At 49.3% G+C, this 18,917-nt stretch overlaps 1 protein-coding gene across 3 annotated transcripts in view; it reads right to left on the reverse strand.

Annotated features, from left to right (window-relative positions):
- Nucleotides 1-8,608: 8,608 nt before the first annotated feature.
- ttk (ttk protein kinase) overlaps nt 8,609-18,917 on the reverse strand; it is a 73,508-nt gene continuing 63,199 nt past the window's right edge. For all 3 annotated transcript variants that reach the window (XM_070885574.1, XM_070885577.1, XM_070885576.1), the window contains exon 22: nt 8,609-10,799. In XM_070885574.1, coding sequence (XP_070741675.1) covers nt 10,737-10,799 — 63 coding nt within the window. In that variant the 3' untranslated portion in view covers nt 8,609-10,736. The remainder of the gene's footprint in view (nt 10,800-18,917) is intronic.

Here is an 18,917-nt window from a genome sequence, read left to right on the forward strand (position 1 = left end):
AAGTGATGAAGGTGGGTGGAGCTTCCCCTTTTATACCTGAAGGTCCAGGTTAGGAGTGTCTCCCACCTAGTGGTCAGTGTTCTCACGGTGTACAACTTAGGTCAGTTTATACATGGGTTACAATGCTGGTTGAATACATGACAGTTTACATATATAACAACTTTGCTGATGATTGAGAGTAGACTGATGGGGTGGTCATTGGCCAGATTGGATTTGTCCTGCTTTTTGCAGACCGGACATATCTGGGCATTTTTCCACATTGTCGGGTAGGTGCCAGTGCTGTAGCTGTACTGGAACAGCTTGGCTAGTAATAATGGTTGTTCAGTGCACTTACCTTTCACAAGTTTTCAAGCCGGGTATAAATAAGTAGTGCAATGTGGAATATGGAAAAACAATACTCCCGACACACAATCATGGAGTGTAATCTAAATTAGGCATGACTGAGTAAGGAAATGGAAGCATTCACACTGGTGCAATAGCAGATCAATCTGCTCTTCTGAAGTCAGGGCTATAGTACATTGTTAGAGCTGGAGGAAGTCTGCAGCGGAGACATATGTGAGGAGTGATGTGAGAGTGCTTAAGCTCAGGTCCCATCTGGTTTGTTTACATAGCGAATCAGATCTGTTTTGGGTGCGTTTGATGCTGACCCAGAGCTTGTGAAATGGGGAAACTGTTTCATTCTTAAAAGGATTTACTTTGGAGAAGACAAAAAAATAAATTAAATACATATAGGAATACATATAACAGACGTGACTTAATCTTTGGGCTTTGGAGATTGTGCAGTATCATAGGGCAATGTAGCATCAGCTCACTCAGTCTATTGATTGGTGGATTTATACCTGAAATTGTCCATTTGCTCAGCTCCTGATCTCAGTCACGTTTCCACTCTGAGGTGCTAAATGAAGGTCAATCCTTTATCCATAAGAATGAGTTCAAGTCCTCATTAGGCCACACATCCCTGTAGCCCATTTCAGGGGGTATTGCCAGAGGCTCATCAGTCGATTGCCGACCTACTTCCTCAGTAAAAGACTGTACAATAAAGATTTCTCAATGTCTATCATTTTCTTTCCTCAAGGCTCTGATATTTGCAAACTGCTTTTGTTGTTTATTATGATAGTTTATAAGGTTTCAAGTAAAATCAGAGCAATATCGTCTTGTTCCAGGAATTATGTAGTTGAAAGCAAAAGAAAATGGGCACATAATATTTTCAGGAAATAATAAATATCAAATTAGACCCATTATTGCAAAGAGTTTACTTTAGCACCAATTAGATTTTGTAAATCATGAGGTTACATGCACTTTTACATTCAGGGTGAGGAAAAAAGAGGGATCAGCCTATCTCGCTAATTTTTTTTTACATTTGTTCATGGGATGTGGGCATCACTGGTAAGGCCAGCATTTATTGCCCACTCCTAATTGCCCTTGAGAAGATGGTGGTGAGCCGCTTTTTTGAACCGCTGCAGTCCGTGTGGTGAAGGTACTCCCACAGTGCTGTTACAGAGGGAGTTCCAGGATTTTAACCCAGCGACGATGAAGGAACGGCAATATACTTCCAAGTCAGGATGGTGTGTGATTTGGAGGGGAACTTGCAGGTGATGGTGTTCCCATGCGCCTGTTGCCTTTGTACTTCTAGGTGGTAATGGTCACGGGTTTGGGAGGAACTGCCGAAGAGGCCTTAGCGAGTTGCTGCAGTACATCTTATGGATGGTACACACTGCAGCCACAGTATGCCATTGGTGGAGGGAGAGAATGTTTATGGTGGTGGATGGGGTGCCAATCAAGCGAGCTGCTCTGTCCTGGATGATGTCGAGCTTCTTGAGTGTTGTTGGATCTGCACTCATCCAGGTAAGTGGAGAGTGTTCCATCACATTCCTGACTTGTGCGGGTAGTAATAAATAGTAATGCAGTGCAAGAGTCCAAGTTCAATTTAAAAACTGGTCTAGAGTTTACTGACAGTTTAATTGGCTGCGAACACCTCCCTCTGGTGGTGCCATTGAAGGAAACTTCTTTCAATAACCAAACCAGAAATATGAAATGGCTTTTAAATGGCATGATGATCACATGAGGTGAGTCCCAGTATGATCATACTAAGAAGGTGATGAATAATAATGTTGCATTTGTCCATGAACCAAATAAATATAATAGAATCATAGAAATTTACAGCATGGAAGGAGGCCATTTCGGCCCATCGTGTCCGCACTGGCCGACCAAGAGCTATCCAGCCCTAAACCCACTTTCCAGCTCTTGGTCCGTAGCCCTGCAGGTTACGGCACTTTAAGAGAACATCCAAGTATGTTTTAAATGTGGTGAGGCTTTCTGCCTCTACCACCCTTTCAGGCAGTGAGTTCCACACCCCTATCACCCTCTGGGTAAAGAGATTTCCCCTCATATCTCCTCTATACCTCCCCCCAATTCTTTAAATCTATGGCCCCTGGTTGTTGACCCCTCTGCCAAGGGAAACAGGTCCTTCCTATCCACTCTATCCAGGCTCCTCATTATTTTATACACCTCAATCAGGTCTTCCCTCAGCCTCCTCTGTTCCAAAGAAAACAGACCCAGCATCTCCAATCTTTCCTCATTGCCAAAATTCTCCAGTCCAGGCAACATTCTTGTAAATCTCCTCTGCACCCTTTCCCGTGCAATCACATCTTTCCTATAATGTGGTGACCAAAACTGCACACAGTACTCCAGCTGCGGCCTAACCAGTGTTTTATACAGTTTAAGCATAACCTCCTTGCCCTTGTACTCCATGGCTCGACTAATAAAGGCAAGTATTCCATGTGCCTTCTTAACCAGCTTATCTACCTGGCCTGCTACCTTCAGGGATCTGTGGATCTGCACTCCAAGGTCCCTTTGCTCCTCTACACTTTTCAGTGTCGTACCATTTAATATATATTCCCTTGCCTTTTTAGACCTCCCAAAATGCATTACCTCACACTTATCCGTGATGTTATAATTAAAAAAAAAATATCCTTTATCATAGAATTACCTCGAATCTTAATGCACAGAAACAGGCTATTCAGCCCAACTGGTTTATACCGGTGCTTGAAATCGACGTGAATCTCCTCCCACTCAAATTATCTCTTCTCACCCTATCTCCATATTCCTCTATTCCCTTCTCCTTGATGTCTGTATCAGACTTCCCCATTAATGCATGAATGCTATCTGCTCCACATTCTCACTACTCTCTGGGTAAACAAATTCCTCCTAAATTCTTTATTTGATCCATTAGTGCCTATCTTATATTTATACCTCCTTGTTCTGGACTCACCCACAGATTCTCCACATCGAACCCCTTCATAATCCTGAAGATTTTTCTATCAGGTCTCCTCTTATCCAACCTGCTCAATCTTTCCAGATGGTTGCACCCTCTCAATTCTAACACTCTTGTAAATCTTTTCTGCACTTTCGTCAGTGTTTCAGTATTATTTTGGTAATATGGAGACCAGTACTGCACACAATACTCCAAGTGTGTGGTCGAACCAAGATTCTATATTCCTGCATTTGTAATCTATTCCTCTAGAAATGAACCCCAGTGCTGTGCTTGCACTCTTTATGGCCTTAGGAACTTGAGTCGCTACCTTCAGTGATATAAGTATCTGTATTCCCGATCTCTTTGCTCCTGTACCTCATTTAATCTCTTACCATTCAAAGAATAAGGGACATTTTTTTCCTTCTCCCAAAATGAACCATTTGCTTTATCTTGAATTTAATTTGCCATTTATCTACCCACTCTGTAAACCTGTTTATGTCTTTCTCTATTTTGGTGCAGTCCTCCACATTATTGGCGATACCCTAAAATTTGGTATCAGCAAATTTCAATATAATAGCTCCAATTTCAGAGTCAAAATCATTTATATGTTAACTGAATCTAGATACAAAATTACTGGGGCATACCGTTATGGCGTGTGAATACAAAGATTTTTAAAATTATGACATAGTAAAGATATAGAGGTAGATTTTATCTTTAGCACTCCTGAAGCAGGGCTTCTTGCATCAGGACTACATATTGGAAAATTGGGACATGATTTGCTATCCATTAAAGTTATTGAATGGAAAATCAGGGAAGTGTGATTCTGGCAGCGAAGGTCTGCACTAGGAGCAATACTGATGAAGTTTTGCCCCATAATTTTTTGTTGAGCGTATTCTAACACACTCCTTACTGGCCTCCCACATGCTACCCACTAAATTTTAGGTCATCCAAACTCTGCTGCCTGTGTCCTGTTCACCCATCACCCCTGTGCTTGCTAACCTACATTGGCTCCCAATGCCTCGATTTAAAAATTCTTATCCTAGTTTTCAAATAGCTCCATGGCCTCGCCCCTTCCTATCTCTAATCTTCTCCTGTCTCACGCAGAGATATCTACGCTCCTCTAATTCTGGCCTCTTGAACATCCACGATTTTAATCGCTTCAGCTGCCAAGGCCCTATGCTCTGAAATTCCCTTCCTAAACCTCTCCGCTCTCTACCTCCTTTAAGATGTTCCATAAAATTTTTTGGTCATCTGCCCTAATATCTCCTTACATGGTTCAGTATCAAATTTTATTTTCTAACACTCCTGTGAAGCCCCTCGGAACGTTTTACCAAGTTAAAGGTACTATATAAATACAAGTTGTTGTAGCGCAGGACATATGTAAAGTATTTTCTTCCTTAAGAAGCATCTTAAAGGAGGAAAGAGAGGCGGAGAAGTTTAGGATGTGAATTCCAGAGTTTAGGGCATTGGCAACTGAAGACCAATGGTGGAGCGATGAAAATCAGGGATGCATAAGAGGCCAGAATTGGAGGAGCGCAAAGATCTGGGAGGATTGTGGGGTGGAGGAGGTTACAGGGATATGGAGAGGTGAGGCCATGAGCGATTTGAAAATAAGGATGAGAATTTTGAAATCAAGGCGTTGCTTAACCGGGATCCGATGTAGGTCAGCGAGTACAGGGGTGATAGGTGAGCGGGATTTGGTGAGAGTTAAGATACAGGCAGCCAACTTTTGAATGACCTTAATTTTATGGAGTGTGTAAGGTGGGAGGCTAGCCAAGAAAGTGGTGGAACAGTCAAGTCAAGAAGTAACCAAGACATGGATGATGGTTTCAGCACATGAGCTGAGGCAGGTTTGTAATCAGGCGATGTTATAGAGGTGGAAATACACAGTCTTAATGATGGCGTGGATGTATGGTTGGAAGCTCATCGAGATCAAATATGACACTAAGATTGTGAATAGTCTGGTTGAACCTCAGGTAGTTGCCAGGGAGACAGATGGAGTCAGTAACGAGGGACTGGAATTTGTGGCGGGGACCGAAGACAATAGCTTCAGTCTTCCCAATATTTAGTTGGAGGAATTTTTTTTTTCAGACTAGCTCGAGAACCCCCACAGCAATTCAGCCCCATGGACTCTCAAACAGAAGACAAACTACCTCCCAGGCTAGACTGGCATGGACTTTAAAAACAAAATAGCGTTGTATTATTTTGCTGTGAGGTTCACCCACTGAAACCGATGCCCAACTTAATTCTGTAAGAGGGACCCGAATGTCAAGCTGCCAATCAATGAGGAATCTAGCCAATCAATGGCCTTGCCCACTCAATGGTCTCAAACAGCTGTCAATCAAAGCCACTACCCAAGACTGCAACCTCTGCTTTGATCTGCAACCAGATGACACATGATTACTCTCAAACCTATCCTTAAAAGGCAACATTTCTTAATCTCCTTAAATCAAGTCAATAGACTATTAATTTGTTTGAATCTCTTTGTGAAGGGCATTTCTCAGTCTGTGACTGATATGCTAGGCAACTTGTATAGAACATCTTAAAAAGCAAGTGTTCATCACTTTATGGAACCAAGCAACCACCAATGGCTTAATGCTTATAATTGCAAATAACTGATTACTTTGGACAACCGTCGTGCAGTTTAGTGTCCTTTTGTCTGTTCTGAGCGGATGGCTTTTTTTGCAGACAAGTTGCTTAGTGTTGCTTTGAGTGTTACTATCCTTGTATGCTATTTCTAGCTGTACAAAACAAGCAATAAAATGAATACAAACAAGGACCAGATTTTTATGCCGCAGGGCATCTAATGGTACCCTTTAACTCAAAACATTTTTGCCCAAGTTGCTGAAAGTGCGAGCTAATGACAGCACAGCAAGGGAAACAGGGCATCTGGGACCCAAGTGAACAAGGCAGCCAACTGGCGATCTCCTTAACCAATCAGATTGAAGCATTGAGAAATACACAGTGGAAGGACAGAAGAAAATTAGAGTGGGTGACTGAAGAGGTCACATTTTCTGTTTAAAAAATGGACTCAGGCGAGAACATTTCGTGGATTTAAGGGGTCATCCTGTGCAGATATGTGGAAAAAGCTGGTTTTGTTAAAACTCCAGAGACCGCATAGCAGTTAGCTGTGACAAAAGAGCTGTCGGCCAGGAAGGGGGTGGGGAGCTGGGGGAAGGGCACTGACAAAGCCACTCTAATATGCAAAAGCATTTCTCATTTCCATCTGAGAAGGAAAAACAGAACAATGAACCCACTAGCCTGACCAGCCAAAGCGGAGCCGTGTTTTTCCCAACAAAGAGATGCCCAGATTAAGGGCCATCAGCCCAATACACATGGGTTGGATGGCCCATCACTGACTAAGTACCTATGCTTAGAAACAAAGGATTTTAAAGATTGGCAGGAAAGATAGGGGTAGCAAGACTCCCATAAAGACAGGGTCTTTCCACTTTATTTTTAGCTTGGAGTTTGGAGTGAAGCTTGGAACTTGCAACTCGTATCTAGAGAGTTCTGGGGAAAGAGTCACAGTTTAAAGCCCTCCCGCCACGGTAAACCCAGGGGCTGGAATCAGTATAAAACTCCCCTCGGGCTGTACTTGTAAACTTTTTGTGTACATAGAGCACCATGATCTGAAAACACCTATGTAGTGCCATGTATAATGCAAGTTCAGTTTAGTAATGTATGTTGCAAAGAAATGTAACTACCCTCACCCATTCCGTGTACCATGTAATGTAATTTGATGACTATTACAATGTATCCTGGATTGTACCTCAAAATGTAAAGCAAGCAAATGTATTGAACAGAACTACCGTCAGCATCCAAATGTATTGTATGGAATTGCTGACCGCATCCAAATGTACTGAACTGCTTTCCAATGTATTGTGCAAATTTTTATATGAATAAAGTATATTTTGAAATTTTAAAAAAGTATCTAGAGAGAGCTCTCTCCCTCTACCAAGATCGATGTCCCAGAGGAAGAGGCCGCAGAAGAAGCTACCGAGACTGAAGACCAGGCAGTGACTTCCCACAGCTGAGCTAAAGAAAGGAAGCCGGCTGGTGTGGTGGTGAGCATGATCGAGAGTGTCCCAAACCAGTAACCAGATATCCCAGGCAAGCTGGGTAAGGGCTCAGGGTTTTCTCAGAAGTGAAGCTTTTCAGGGCTATTCTGGGGAGGGTAATTCATTAGTAGGGGTAGGGTTAGAATCCACCAGGGAATTACTGCATGTTACTAGGTCTCATTTCTGTACTGTATATGTATGTTGTTTGTAACCTGGATTTTATTCTCCACAGAGACAGTGATTTTGTTTAGTAGTACATGTTTTAGCCAGTGTGTGTTAGACCAAATAAATATAAGTACGATTTTTTCCCGAAGCATTCCTGTCCGCGACTCATTTCATTTACACTCTGAATAATAATTCCCGGGTCTAGAACTTTCGTAAGGCGAAGGCGATTCAAACCGTCCGTCTCGCAATTAGACTAGGATCAGAACCGCCTGCAGTGACTTTAATGTCAAATCAGGTACAGAGAAATAGAGGGAAAGATTGGATTAAGAGGGAGCAGAGAGAGATAGAAAGGAAAGGTTTTAAAAAACTTTTTAAAATCTCCAACAATTAAAGGAATGAGACTCCATATTCCTAACAATTTCAGTGCCAGAGGTTGATTGGCAGTAATTAACAATCATGCTGTTAAAAAGTTAATTGCACTTGAAATGACAAGATTTAACTTTGTGGCGAATTTAGCTCGCATCAACCATGCAAATACAGCAACTTCACGACATTCAATCCATTTCAATGGTGATCAAGATTTGTGAAGCTAATGGCAGAATTGCAACTCTGACAGCAACTTTTGGATATTGGCATTTAACTGCACATCTACTCCTCGCTTGAAGTTGTTGTACCATTTACGCATAAATAACAGCGAGCACCATTGGCCTCACCATTATTTTGTAAACAAAATCTGGCACAAGGTTTCTTGTCACAAGTCCATTGTATTAACAGAATACAAGACCCAGGGCTGAGTTTTAGTCAATGGTTTCTGATTAGGTCTACAGAGCCTGTTTCACACTGTCTAATGAGTCTATTCAGAGGCGGTTGCATAAAAATTCAGGGAACAGAAAAATGGCTGCTGCTATCAGACTTCAAATCTTTGCTGGAATCAAGGATTCTTGTTTATAAAGAAACTACTCAAACAGTGTGCAAAAACAGGCCTAGTTGGACAATGTGCTGATGAACTACATACAGGCACAGTAGATCCGGTTATATTAGCATTAATATAACCCATTACATCAAGTTTTAAGAAAAGATAATAGCTGATTTGATTGGAAGATCAACTTTTATTAGCTATCATTTTAAACCAAATTTTTCAAGTGAGCAACAAACTGTACATAAAACTGCAGAGAATTTCTCTTCTATAGTAGTTAGTATCTTAATGTGGGTATACTTCTGAAGCAAATCTGTATTACATTTCGAGTGCATGAGCATGGTCACAAATGGTTACATCTTCACTGTTACATTACATTACAGCCCATAGAGCTGGATGTTCCACTGTATCTCCACCTGGTTTCTCGGTGGTATTGGTCAGAAATTTCCACAGAGTTCTGCCGGTGGTTTCGAAATACCACTGGGGAGCGGACCGCTGGCGTGCACCATCCAAAAACCATTACCCGCCCAAATTTGGGCTCAGCAGCGACCCATAGGCAAGATTGAAAAAAACGCCCACGAAAAGCAGCCAGAGCTGGGCAGTAAGTAAGTAGCCCTACGGAAAAAAAAAGGTATGTTGAAGGGTTTTTAATAATTATTTTTAAATTATTTTACAGCGATTAAGTTGAAAAGGGTCCAGAAATGTTTTCTGATTTTTTATTTTGTTTTTTGGAAAAAAAGCGTGCGCGCGTTTTCCCCCCCTCTTAGGCCCAACCTACAGCCTCGGTCTAAATTTTAGTAATTACTGCCCATTTTGATTAAGAACCACCCAATCGGCCCAGGATCGTGTTTGCCACCAAGAATCGGGGTGTAAGGTCCAGTTTTTCTGTCGGGCGGAATTCTTTCCTTTTTTTGTGGAACTTTTCATCCACGGTAATTTTAAAATCTTAGCGGTATTTTGGGCTGGCGTATTTTTGGGAAATTCTAGCCCAAAAGCATTCACTGATAACTAATGTTAGCTTCAATGTTCTCTCAGTAGACTAGATCTACAAATTAATGTTCTTTTCGGTATTCTCTCCCCAAGGCATCAATTTAAGCAGTGTTGTTATCTAACAGACTCATCAACTAAATCATGTCTTTTCATAGTTCTTGTACAACTATTTTAAAATCTCAGGAGCTTTGAAAGATGAAGTTATGACATACCTATTAGAGGACCAAACAAATACTACTATATCGGATTCATGGTGAATTAACCTCAGACAATTCTGGTTGAAGTATAATGTACTTACTTACATGTTCTCTTTATTTGCATTTACAAATCAATTAGGTACAGTATATTAGTAACAATTTCAATCAGGCAATTACAGCTTATATTTAGATTCATCAAAATTTGTCTTTTTAAAAAAAATACAAAAGTACTTGTATATCAAGTTTAACAAGTGCTACGGTTCAAAGTATTTACAGGTTATCTCAACAAAGTATGTAACTAGCTGGGGGGTACAACACATTGACTTGTCAATCAGGTTTATGTATAAAAAAATTCACTACAAATGCAGGAAAATAAACTAATTCGCCATCTTTACACACTTCAAATTCCAATTGATTGATCAAGAAAATACAAATTTACGGTTTTAAAGCCTCAAATGTGAAAGTGATTCAATGGGTTAGACTCCTGATTTTTCAGCTTTGGTAGCAATGATAAATTCTAGCCCAAAAGGATGGGAATTAAATCTCTGGTAGCCATAGGTGAATGAGTTTAGATAGTCTCCATTCAGTTCCAAGAACATAGGGAAACACAACACAAAACGGCCTTTATTTGAAAATCTGAGGCCCACAGATGGTTATGCAAATGCAAAAAGATCAGACTGGTGCAGTGGTGACTGGTCTTCCTAAATTGGTGAAAAGCAGGGAGCGCTTTACTTTGCCTCCAACTTCTAAACGTGACATAGGAGTGCTTGATGAAAAGAAAAAATTTATCAAATTATTTGAAAAAACCTTGAATCTTGTATCTTTGAAAATAGTTCCAAATTCCTTGGGCCACCCTCAGCCCTTCCCCTCTTTGTAACTCAGCACACATAGTCTTGTACACTACTGCTGCTACATGTGAATGGGAAGCACTGTTCTTGGCAAGACACCATAATGTTACACACAACTATACATTATACACACACACACACAAAGATCAGCGACAGCCAGTTTGTAAGAATCAGATCAACTTTCCATTGCTCTACATGTTCCAAGAGGCATATAATCCAAACTCCCAATCTTTGGGATCTGTAATTCTCTGGCTTGATCCACAGTTTCATCAGAGGAATGCATCATTATAGTTGCTACAAACTTTGATGTCATCGCTTCATAAAAGCAGACACATCGAGATCATGGCCATTGTTGCACTGTTCCCATAAAGCCTACAAAAAGTGGAAGAAAGAGTTAGGTTGCTGGAAAGCATTCTTTCAGCATTTAAACTGTTAAATCTTGGTTGTGAAATTTAGTGAAAACATGACATGTCTCCTTACTTTACATCACAAGTATAACCACTGCAAGATGGTCAGACCAGAAGAACAAAACCTATTTGACTTTGTCTATTGAAATACAAGGACACGACTGCTGCCAATGAACCGGAAGTAGTTGCACATGCGCAGTTCCAGTATTTTTTTGTTTGTTAGTTATCGCTGGACTTACCAAAATGAGGAATAAAGAAGCAGATAAAAAAAAAACCTTGTTCATTTGTAGTTTAATTTATTAATAGTGTGAATTTATTCAGGTATAAGCCATTTTTTGAAACGGGATTGTGATCTGCTTCAGTTTTTTTTTTAAATCAGACATTTCTCCTAACAGCTCTCATGTTGACAACCCTGACAAGTGATAAAATAAGTTAATTGTTTTTAAATTGACAAGGCAAGGTGATGAGCAAAGGGCCATGATACCAGAGGTTGAGGAGGAACGAGAAGGCTAGGTAATGGTGATGTGACAGCAAGCTCGGCTTTTAAACACCTGTAGATTGTCGGTTGAAGGGAAGATTGAGGGAGGGAATGTTCCAGAAGTTTAAGGTCCCAGGAAAGTACAGATTAGCGCAGGAGAGAGATGATGCTAATTACTGAGCGCTTAAAAATAGTTTTCTGCAGAGTTAGGGTGGTTGGCGACACTCTACTACAGTGCTACACAAGCCATTATGAACGTTATTTTAAAAATTTGCCCAGTTTCCAGTTCATTGTCAAGAATTACTTCGTAAATACAAAGTAATGTCAATGGGCCCAACTTTGGACATGACTTGCATCAATTTTTTTGGAGTAAGTTGTTTTTTCTGGCGTAAGTTTAAAAAATGCCATTTTCCCCCCTAAATTTGCTCCAGAATAAGTCAGTTAGGTACGATTTTTTTTAGGTCATTTTTTTCCCCCCAAAAGGGGGCGTTCCCAGACACTTACGCCAGTTTTGGCCATTTATGCCTCTTTGGCCAGCAAAAACGTACTCCAAATCGACTTAGATCAGCGTATGTGACCAGTTCTGAACAAAACCTTGTGGGCAGTGAAGAAAAGGCAGCGCACATTCGGCAGACATTAGGGCAGGGATAGGGGAGGGAAGGGAACTGGAGAGGACCTCAACAACCAATCACCAAACATTGCAAAGAAAAGCTCAAACAATTAAAATATGAATAAAAATGAAGTAAATCCTACCAGAGATATGCAAGCTACAATCCTTCTCCCCCTGCCCCCAATACACTCTTCCTCCCCTCACCTCACCCCATACACTCCTCCTCTCCCCCCCCATATACACTCCTCATCTCCCCCCCCCCCCCATATACACTCATCCTCTCCTCCCCACCATATACACTCCTCCTCTCCCCCCCCATATACACTCCTCCTCTCCCCCCCCATATACACTCCTCCTCTCCCATCCCCCATATACACTCCTCCTCTCTCATCCCCCAGAGACACTCCTCCTCTCTCATCCCCCAGAGACACTCCTCCTCTCTCATCCCCCAGAGACACTCCTCCTCTCTCATCCCCCAGAGACACTCCTCCCCTCTCATCCCCCAGAGACACACCTCCCCTCTCATCCCCCAGAGACACACCTCCCCTCTCATCCCCCAGAGACACACCTCCCCTCTCATCCCCCAGAGACACACCTCCCCTCTCATCCCCCAGAGACACTCCTCCCCTCTCATCCCCCAGAGACACTCCTCCCCTCTCATCCCCCAGAGACACTCCTCCCCTCTCATCCCCCAGAGACACTCCTCCTCTCTCATCCCCCAGAGACACTCCTCCTCTCTCATCCCCCAGAGACACTCCTCCTCTCTCATCCCCCAGAGACACTCCTCCTCTCTCATCCCCCAGAGACACTCCTCCTCTCTCATCCCCCAGAGACACTCCTCCTCTCTCATCCCCCAGAGACACTCCTCCTCTCTCATCCCCCAGAGACACTCCTCCTCTCTCATCCCCCAGAGACACTCCTCCTCTCTCATCCCCCAGAGACACTCCTCCTCTCTCATCCCCCAGAGACACTCCTCCTCTCTCATCCCCCAGAGACACTCCTCCTCTCTCATCCCCCAGAGACACTCCTCCTCTCTCATCCCCCAGAGACACTCCTCCTCTCTCATCCCCCAGAGACACTCCTCCTCTCTCATCCCCCAGAGACACTCCTCCTCTCTCATCCCCCAGAGACACTCCTCCTCTCTCATCCCCCAGAGACACTCCTCCTCTCTCATCCCCCAGAGACACTCCTCCTCTCTCATCCCCCAGAGACACTCCTCCTCTCTCATCCCCCAGAGACACTCCTCCTCTCTCATCCCCCAGAGACACTCCTCCTCTCTCATCCCCCAGAGACACTCCTCCTCTCTCATCCCCCAGAGACACTCCTCCTCTCTCATCCCCCAGAGACACTCCTCCTCTCTCATCCCCCAGAGACACTCCTCCTCTCTCATCCCCCAGAGACACTCCTCCTCTCTCATCCCCCAGAGACACTCCTCCTCTCTCATCCCCCAGAGACACTCCTCCTCTCTCATCCCCCAGAGACACTCCTCCTCTCTCATCCCCCAGAGACACTCCTCCTCTCTCATCCCCCAGAGACACTCCTCCCCGCTCATCCCCCAGAGACACTCCTCCTCGCTCATCCCCCAGAGACACTCCTCCTCTCTCATCCCCCAGAGACACTCCTCCTCTCTCATCCCCCAGAGACACTCCTCCTCTCTCATCCCCCAGAGACACTCCTCCTCTCTCATCCCCCAGAGACACTCCTCCTCTCTCATCCCCCAGAGACACTCCTCCTCTCTCATCCCCCAGAGACACTCCTCCTCTCTCATCCCCCAGAGACACTCCTCCTCTCTCATCCCCCAGAGACACTCCTCCTCTCTCATCCCCCAGAGACACTCCTCCTCTCTCATCCCCCAGAGACACTCCTCCTCTCTCATCCCCCAGAGACACTCCTCCTCTCTCATCCCCCAGAGACACTCCTCCTCTCTCATCCCCCAGAGACACTCCTCCTCTCTCATCCCCCAGAGACACTCCTCCTCTCTCATCCCCCAGAGACACTCCTCCTCTCTCATCCCCCAGAGACACTCCTCCTCTCTCATCCCCCAGAGACACTCCTCCTCTCTCATCCCCCAGAGACACTCCTCCTCTCTCATCCCCCAGAGACACTCCTCCTCTCTCATCCCCCAGAGACACTCCTCCTCTCTCATCCCCCAGAGACACTCCTCCTCTCTCATCCCCCAGAGACACTCCTCCTCTCTCATCCCCCAGAGACACTCCTCCTCTCTCATCCCCCAGAGACACTCCTCCTCTCTCATCCCCCAGAGACACTCCTCCTCTCTCATCCCCCAGAGACACTCCTCCTCTCTCATCCCCCAGAGACACTCCTCCTCTCTCATCCCCCAGAGACACTCCTCCTCTCTCATCCCCCAGAGACACTCCTCCTCTCTCATCCCCCAGAGACACTCCTCCTCTCTCATCCCCCAGAGACACTCCTCCTCTCTCATCCCCCAGAGACACTCCTCCTCTCTCATCCCCCAGAGACACTCCTCCTCTCTCATCCCCCAGAGACACTCCTCCTCTCTCATCCCCCAGAGACACTCCTCCTCTCTCATCCCCCAGAGACACTCCTCCTCTCTCATCCCCCAGAGACACTCCTCCTCTCTCATCCCCCAGAGACACTCCTCCTCTCTCATCCCCCAGAGACACTCCTCCTCTCTCATCCCCCAGAGACACTCCTCCTCTCCCCTCCCCCCATATACACTCCTCCTCTCCCCTCCCCCGCCCCCCCGTATACACTCCTCCTCTCCCCCCCATATACACTCCTCCTCCCCCCCCCATATATACTCCTCCGCTCCCCCCCATATACACTCCTCCTCTCACCCCCCCCATACACTCCTCCTCTCTGATCTCCCATATACACTCCTCCTCATCCCCCATAAAAACTCCTCCTCTCTCATCCCCCATATACACTCCTCCTCTCTCATCCCCCATATACACTCCTCCTCTCTCATCCCCCCCATACACTCCTCCTCTCCTTCCCCCCCCTATACACTCCTCCCCTCTCTCCCCCCCCTATACACTCCTCCCCTCTCCCCCATACACTCCTCCAACCACCCCATACACTCCTCCTCTCTCTACCACCCCATACACTCCTCCTCTCTCTCCCCCCCTATACACTCCTCCCCTCCCCCCATACAGTCCTCCAACCACCCCATACACTCCTCCCCCCATACACTCCTCCTCTCCCCCCCCACCCCCCATACATTCCCCCAACCCCCGCCATACATCACTCCTCTCTCATTCCGCATATACACTCCTCTCTCATTCCGCATATACACTCCTCCTCCCCCCCCATATACACTCCTCCTCCCCCTTATATACACTCCTCCTCCCCCCCCCCTTATATACACTCCTCCTCCCCCCCCCATATACACTCCTCCTCTCCCCCCATATACACTCCTCCTCTCCCCCCATATACACTCCTCCTCTCCCCCCATATACACTCCTCCTCCCCATATACACTCCTCCTCTCCTCCCCCCCCAAATACACTCCTCCTCTCCCCCCCCAAATACACTCCTCCTCTCCCCCGCCATATACACTCCTCCTCCCCCCCATATACACTCCTCCTTCCCCCCATATACACTCCTCCTCTCCCCCCCCATATACACTCCTCCTCTCCCCCCCGTCCCATATACACTCCTCCTCTACCCCCCTCCCATATACACACCTCCTCTCTCATCCCCACCCCCCTCCCATATACACACCTCCTCTCTCATCCCCACCCCCTCCACACGCTCCTCCTCTTTCCTCTCCCCCACACGCTCCTCCTCTCCCCTCTCCCCCCACACGCTCCTCCTCTCCCCTCTCCCCCCACACGCTCCTCCTCTCCCCTCTCCCCCCACACGCTCCTCCTCTCCCCTCTCCCCCCACACGCTCCTCCTCTCCCCTCTCCCCCCACACGCTCCTCCTCTCCCCTCTCCCCCCACACGCTCCTCCTCTCCCCTCTCCCCCCACACGCTCCTCCTCTCCCCTCTCCCCCCACACGCTCCTCCTCTCCCCTCTCCCCCCACACGCTCCTCCTCTCCCCTCTCCCCCCACACGCTCCTCCTCTCCCCTCTCCCCCCACACGCTCCTCCTCTCCCCTCTCCCCCCACACGCTCCTCCTCTCCCCTCTCCCCCCACACGCTCCTCCTCTCCCCTCTCCCCCCACACGCTCCTCCTCTCCCCTCTCCCCCCACACGCTCCTCCTCTCCCCTCTCCCCCCACACGCTCCTCCTCTCCCCTCTCCCCCCACACGCTCCTCCTCTCCCCTCTCCCCCCACACGCTCCTCCTCTCCCTCTCCCCCCACACGCTCCTCCTCTCCCCTCTCCCCCCACACGCTCCTCCTCTCCCCTCTCCCCCCACACGCTCCTCCTCTCCCCTCTCCCCCCACACGCTCCTCCTCTCCCCTCTCCCCCCACACGCTCCTCCTCTCCCCTCTCCCCCCACACGCTCCTCCTCTCCCCTCTCCCCCCACACGCTCCTCCTCTCCCCTCTCCCCCCACACGCTCCTCCTCTCCCCTCTCCCCCCACACGCTCCTCCTCTCCCCTCTCCCCCCACACGCTCCTCCTCTCCCCTCTCCCCCCACACGCTCCTCCTCTCCCCTCTCCCCCCACACGCTCCTCCTCTCCCCTCTCCCCCCACACGCTCCTCCTCTCCCCTCTCCCCCCACACGCTCCTCCTCTCCCCTCTCCCCCCACACGCTCCTCCTCTCCCCTCTCCCCCCACACGCTCCTCCTCTCCCCTCTCCCCCCACACGCTCCTCCTCTCCCCTCTCCCCCCACACGCTCCTCCTCTCCCCTCTCCCCCCACACGCTCCTCCTCTCCCCTCTCCCCCCACACGCTCCTCCTCTCCCCTCTCCCCCCACACGCTCCTCCTCTCCCCTCTCCCCCCCACACGCTCCTCCTCTCCCCTCTCCCCCCACACGCTCCTCCTCTCCCCTCTCCCCCCACACGCTCCTCCTCTCCCCTCTCCCCCCACACGCTCCTCCTCTCCCCTCTCCCCCCACACGCTCCTCCTCTCCCCTCTCCCCCCACACGCTCCTCCTCTCCCCTCTCCCCCCACACGCTCCTCCTCTCCCCTCTCCCCCCACACGCTCCTCCTCTCCCCTCTCCCCCCACACGCTCCTCCTCTCCCCTCTCCCCCCACACGCTCCTCCTCTCCCCTCTCCCCCCACACGCTCCTCCTCTCCCCTCTCCCCCCACACGCTCCTCCTCTCCCCTCTCCCCCCACACGCTCCTCCTCTCCCCCACCCTCTCCCCCCCACACGCTCCTCCTCTCCCCTCTCCCCCACACGCTCCTCCTCTCCCCCCCACCTCTCCCCCCCACACGCTCCTCCTCTCCCCTCTCCCCCCACACGCTCCTCCTCTCCCTCTCCCCCCACACGCTCCTCCTCTCCCCCTCTCCCCCCACACGCTCCTCCTCTCCCCCTCCCCCCACACGCTCCTCCTCTCCCCCCACACGCTCCCCCTCTCCCCCCACACGCTCCCCCTCTCCCCCCACACGCTCCTCCCTCTCCCCCCACACGCTCCTCCTCTCCCCCCACACGCTCCTCCTCTCCCCCCACACGCTCCTCCTCTCCCCCCACACGCTCCTCCTCTCCCCCCACACGCTCCTCCTCTCCCCCCACACGCTCCTCCTCTCCCCCACACGCTCCTCCTCTCCCCCCACACGCTCCTCCTCTCCCCCCACACGCTCCTCCTCTCCCCCCACACGCTCCTCCTCTCCCCCCACACGCTCCTCCTCTCCCCCCACACGCTCCTCCTCTCCCCCCACACGCTCCTCCTCTCCCCCCACACGCTCCTCCTCTCCCCCCACACGCTCCTCCTCTCCCCCCACACGCTCCTCCTCTCCCCCACACGCTCCTCCTCTCCCCCCACACGCTCCTCCTCTCCCCCCACACGCTCCTCCTCTCCCCCCACACGCTCCTCCTCTCCCCCCACACGCTCCTCCTCTCCCCCCACACGCTCCTCCTCTCCCCCCACACGCTCCTCCTCTCCCCCCACACTCCTCCTCTCCCCCCACACGCTCCTCCTCTCCCCCCACACGCTCCTCCTCTCCCCCCACACACTCCTCCTCTCCCCCCACACACTCCTCCTCTCCCCCCACACGCTCCTCCTCTCCCCCCACACACTCCTCCTCTCCCCCCACACACTCCTCCTCTCCCCCCACACACTCCTCCTCTCCCCCCACACACTCCTCCTCTCCCCCCACACACTCCTCCTCTCCCCCCACACACTCCTCCTCTCCCCCCACACACTCCTCCTCTCCCCCCACACCCTCCTCCTCTCCCCCCACACCTCCTCCTCTCCCCCCACACACTCCTCCTCTCCCCCCACACACTCCTCCTCTCCCCCCACACACTCCTCCTCTCCCCCCACACATCCTCCTCTCCCCCCACACACTCCTCCTCTCCCCCCACACACTCCTCCTCTCCCCCCACACACTCCTCCTCTCCCCCCACACACTCCTCCTCTCCCCCCACACACTCCTCCTCTCCCCCCACACACTCCTCCTCTCCCCCCACACACTCCTCCTCTCCCCCCACACACTCCTCCTCTCCCCCCACACACTCCTCCTCTCCCCCCATACACTCCTCCTCTCCCCCCACACACTCCTCCTCTCCCCCCACACACTCCTCCTCTCCCCCCACACACTCCTCCTCTCCCCCCACACACTCCTCCTCTCCCCCCACACACTCCTCCTCTCCCCCCACACACTCCTCCTCTCCCCCCACACACTCCTCCTCTCCCCCCACACACTCCTCCTCTCCCCCCACACACTCCTCCTCTCCCCCCACACACTCCTCCTCTCCCCCCATACACTCCTCCTCTCCCCCCATACACTCCTCCTCTCCCCCCATACACTCCTCCTCTCCCCCCATACACTCCTCCTCTCCCCCCCATACACTCCTCCTCTCCCCCCATACACTCCTCCTCTCCCCCCCATACACTCCTCCTCTCCCCCCCATACACTCCTCCTCTCCCCCCCATACACTCCTCCTCTCCCCCCCC

This window comes from Pristiophorus japonicus, chromosome 7, assembly GCF_044704955.1.
Source record: "Pristiophorus japonicus isolate sPriJap1 chromosome 7, sPriJap1.hap1, whole genome shotgun sequence".
NCBI classification, from domain to species: Eukaryota; Metazoa; Chordata; class Chondrichthyes; family Pristiophoridae; genus Pristiophorus; species Pristiophorus japonicus.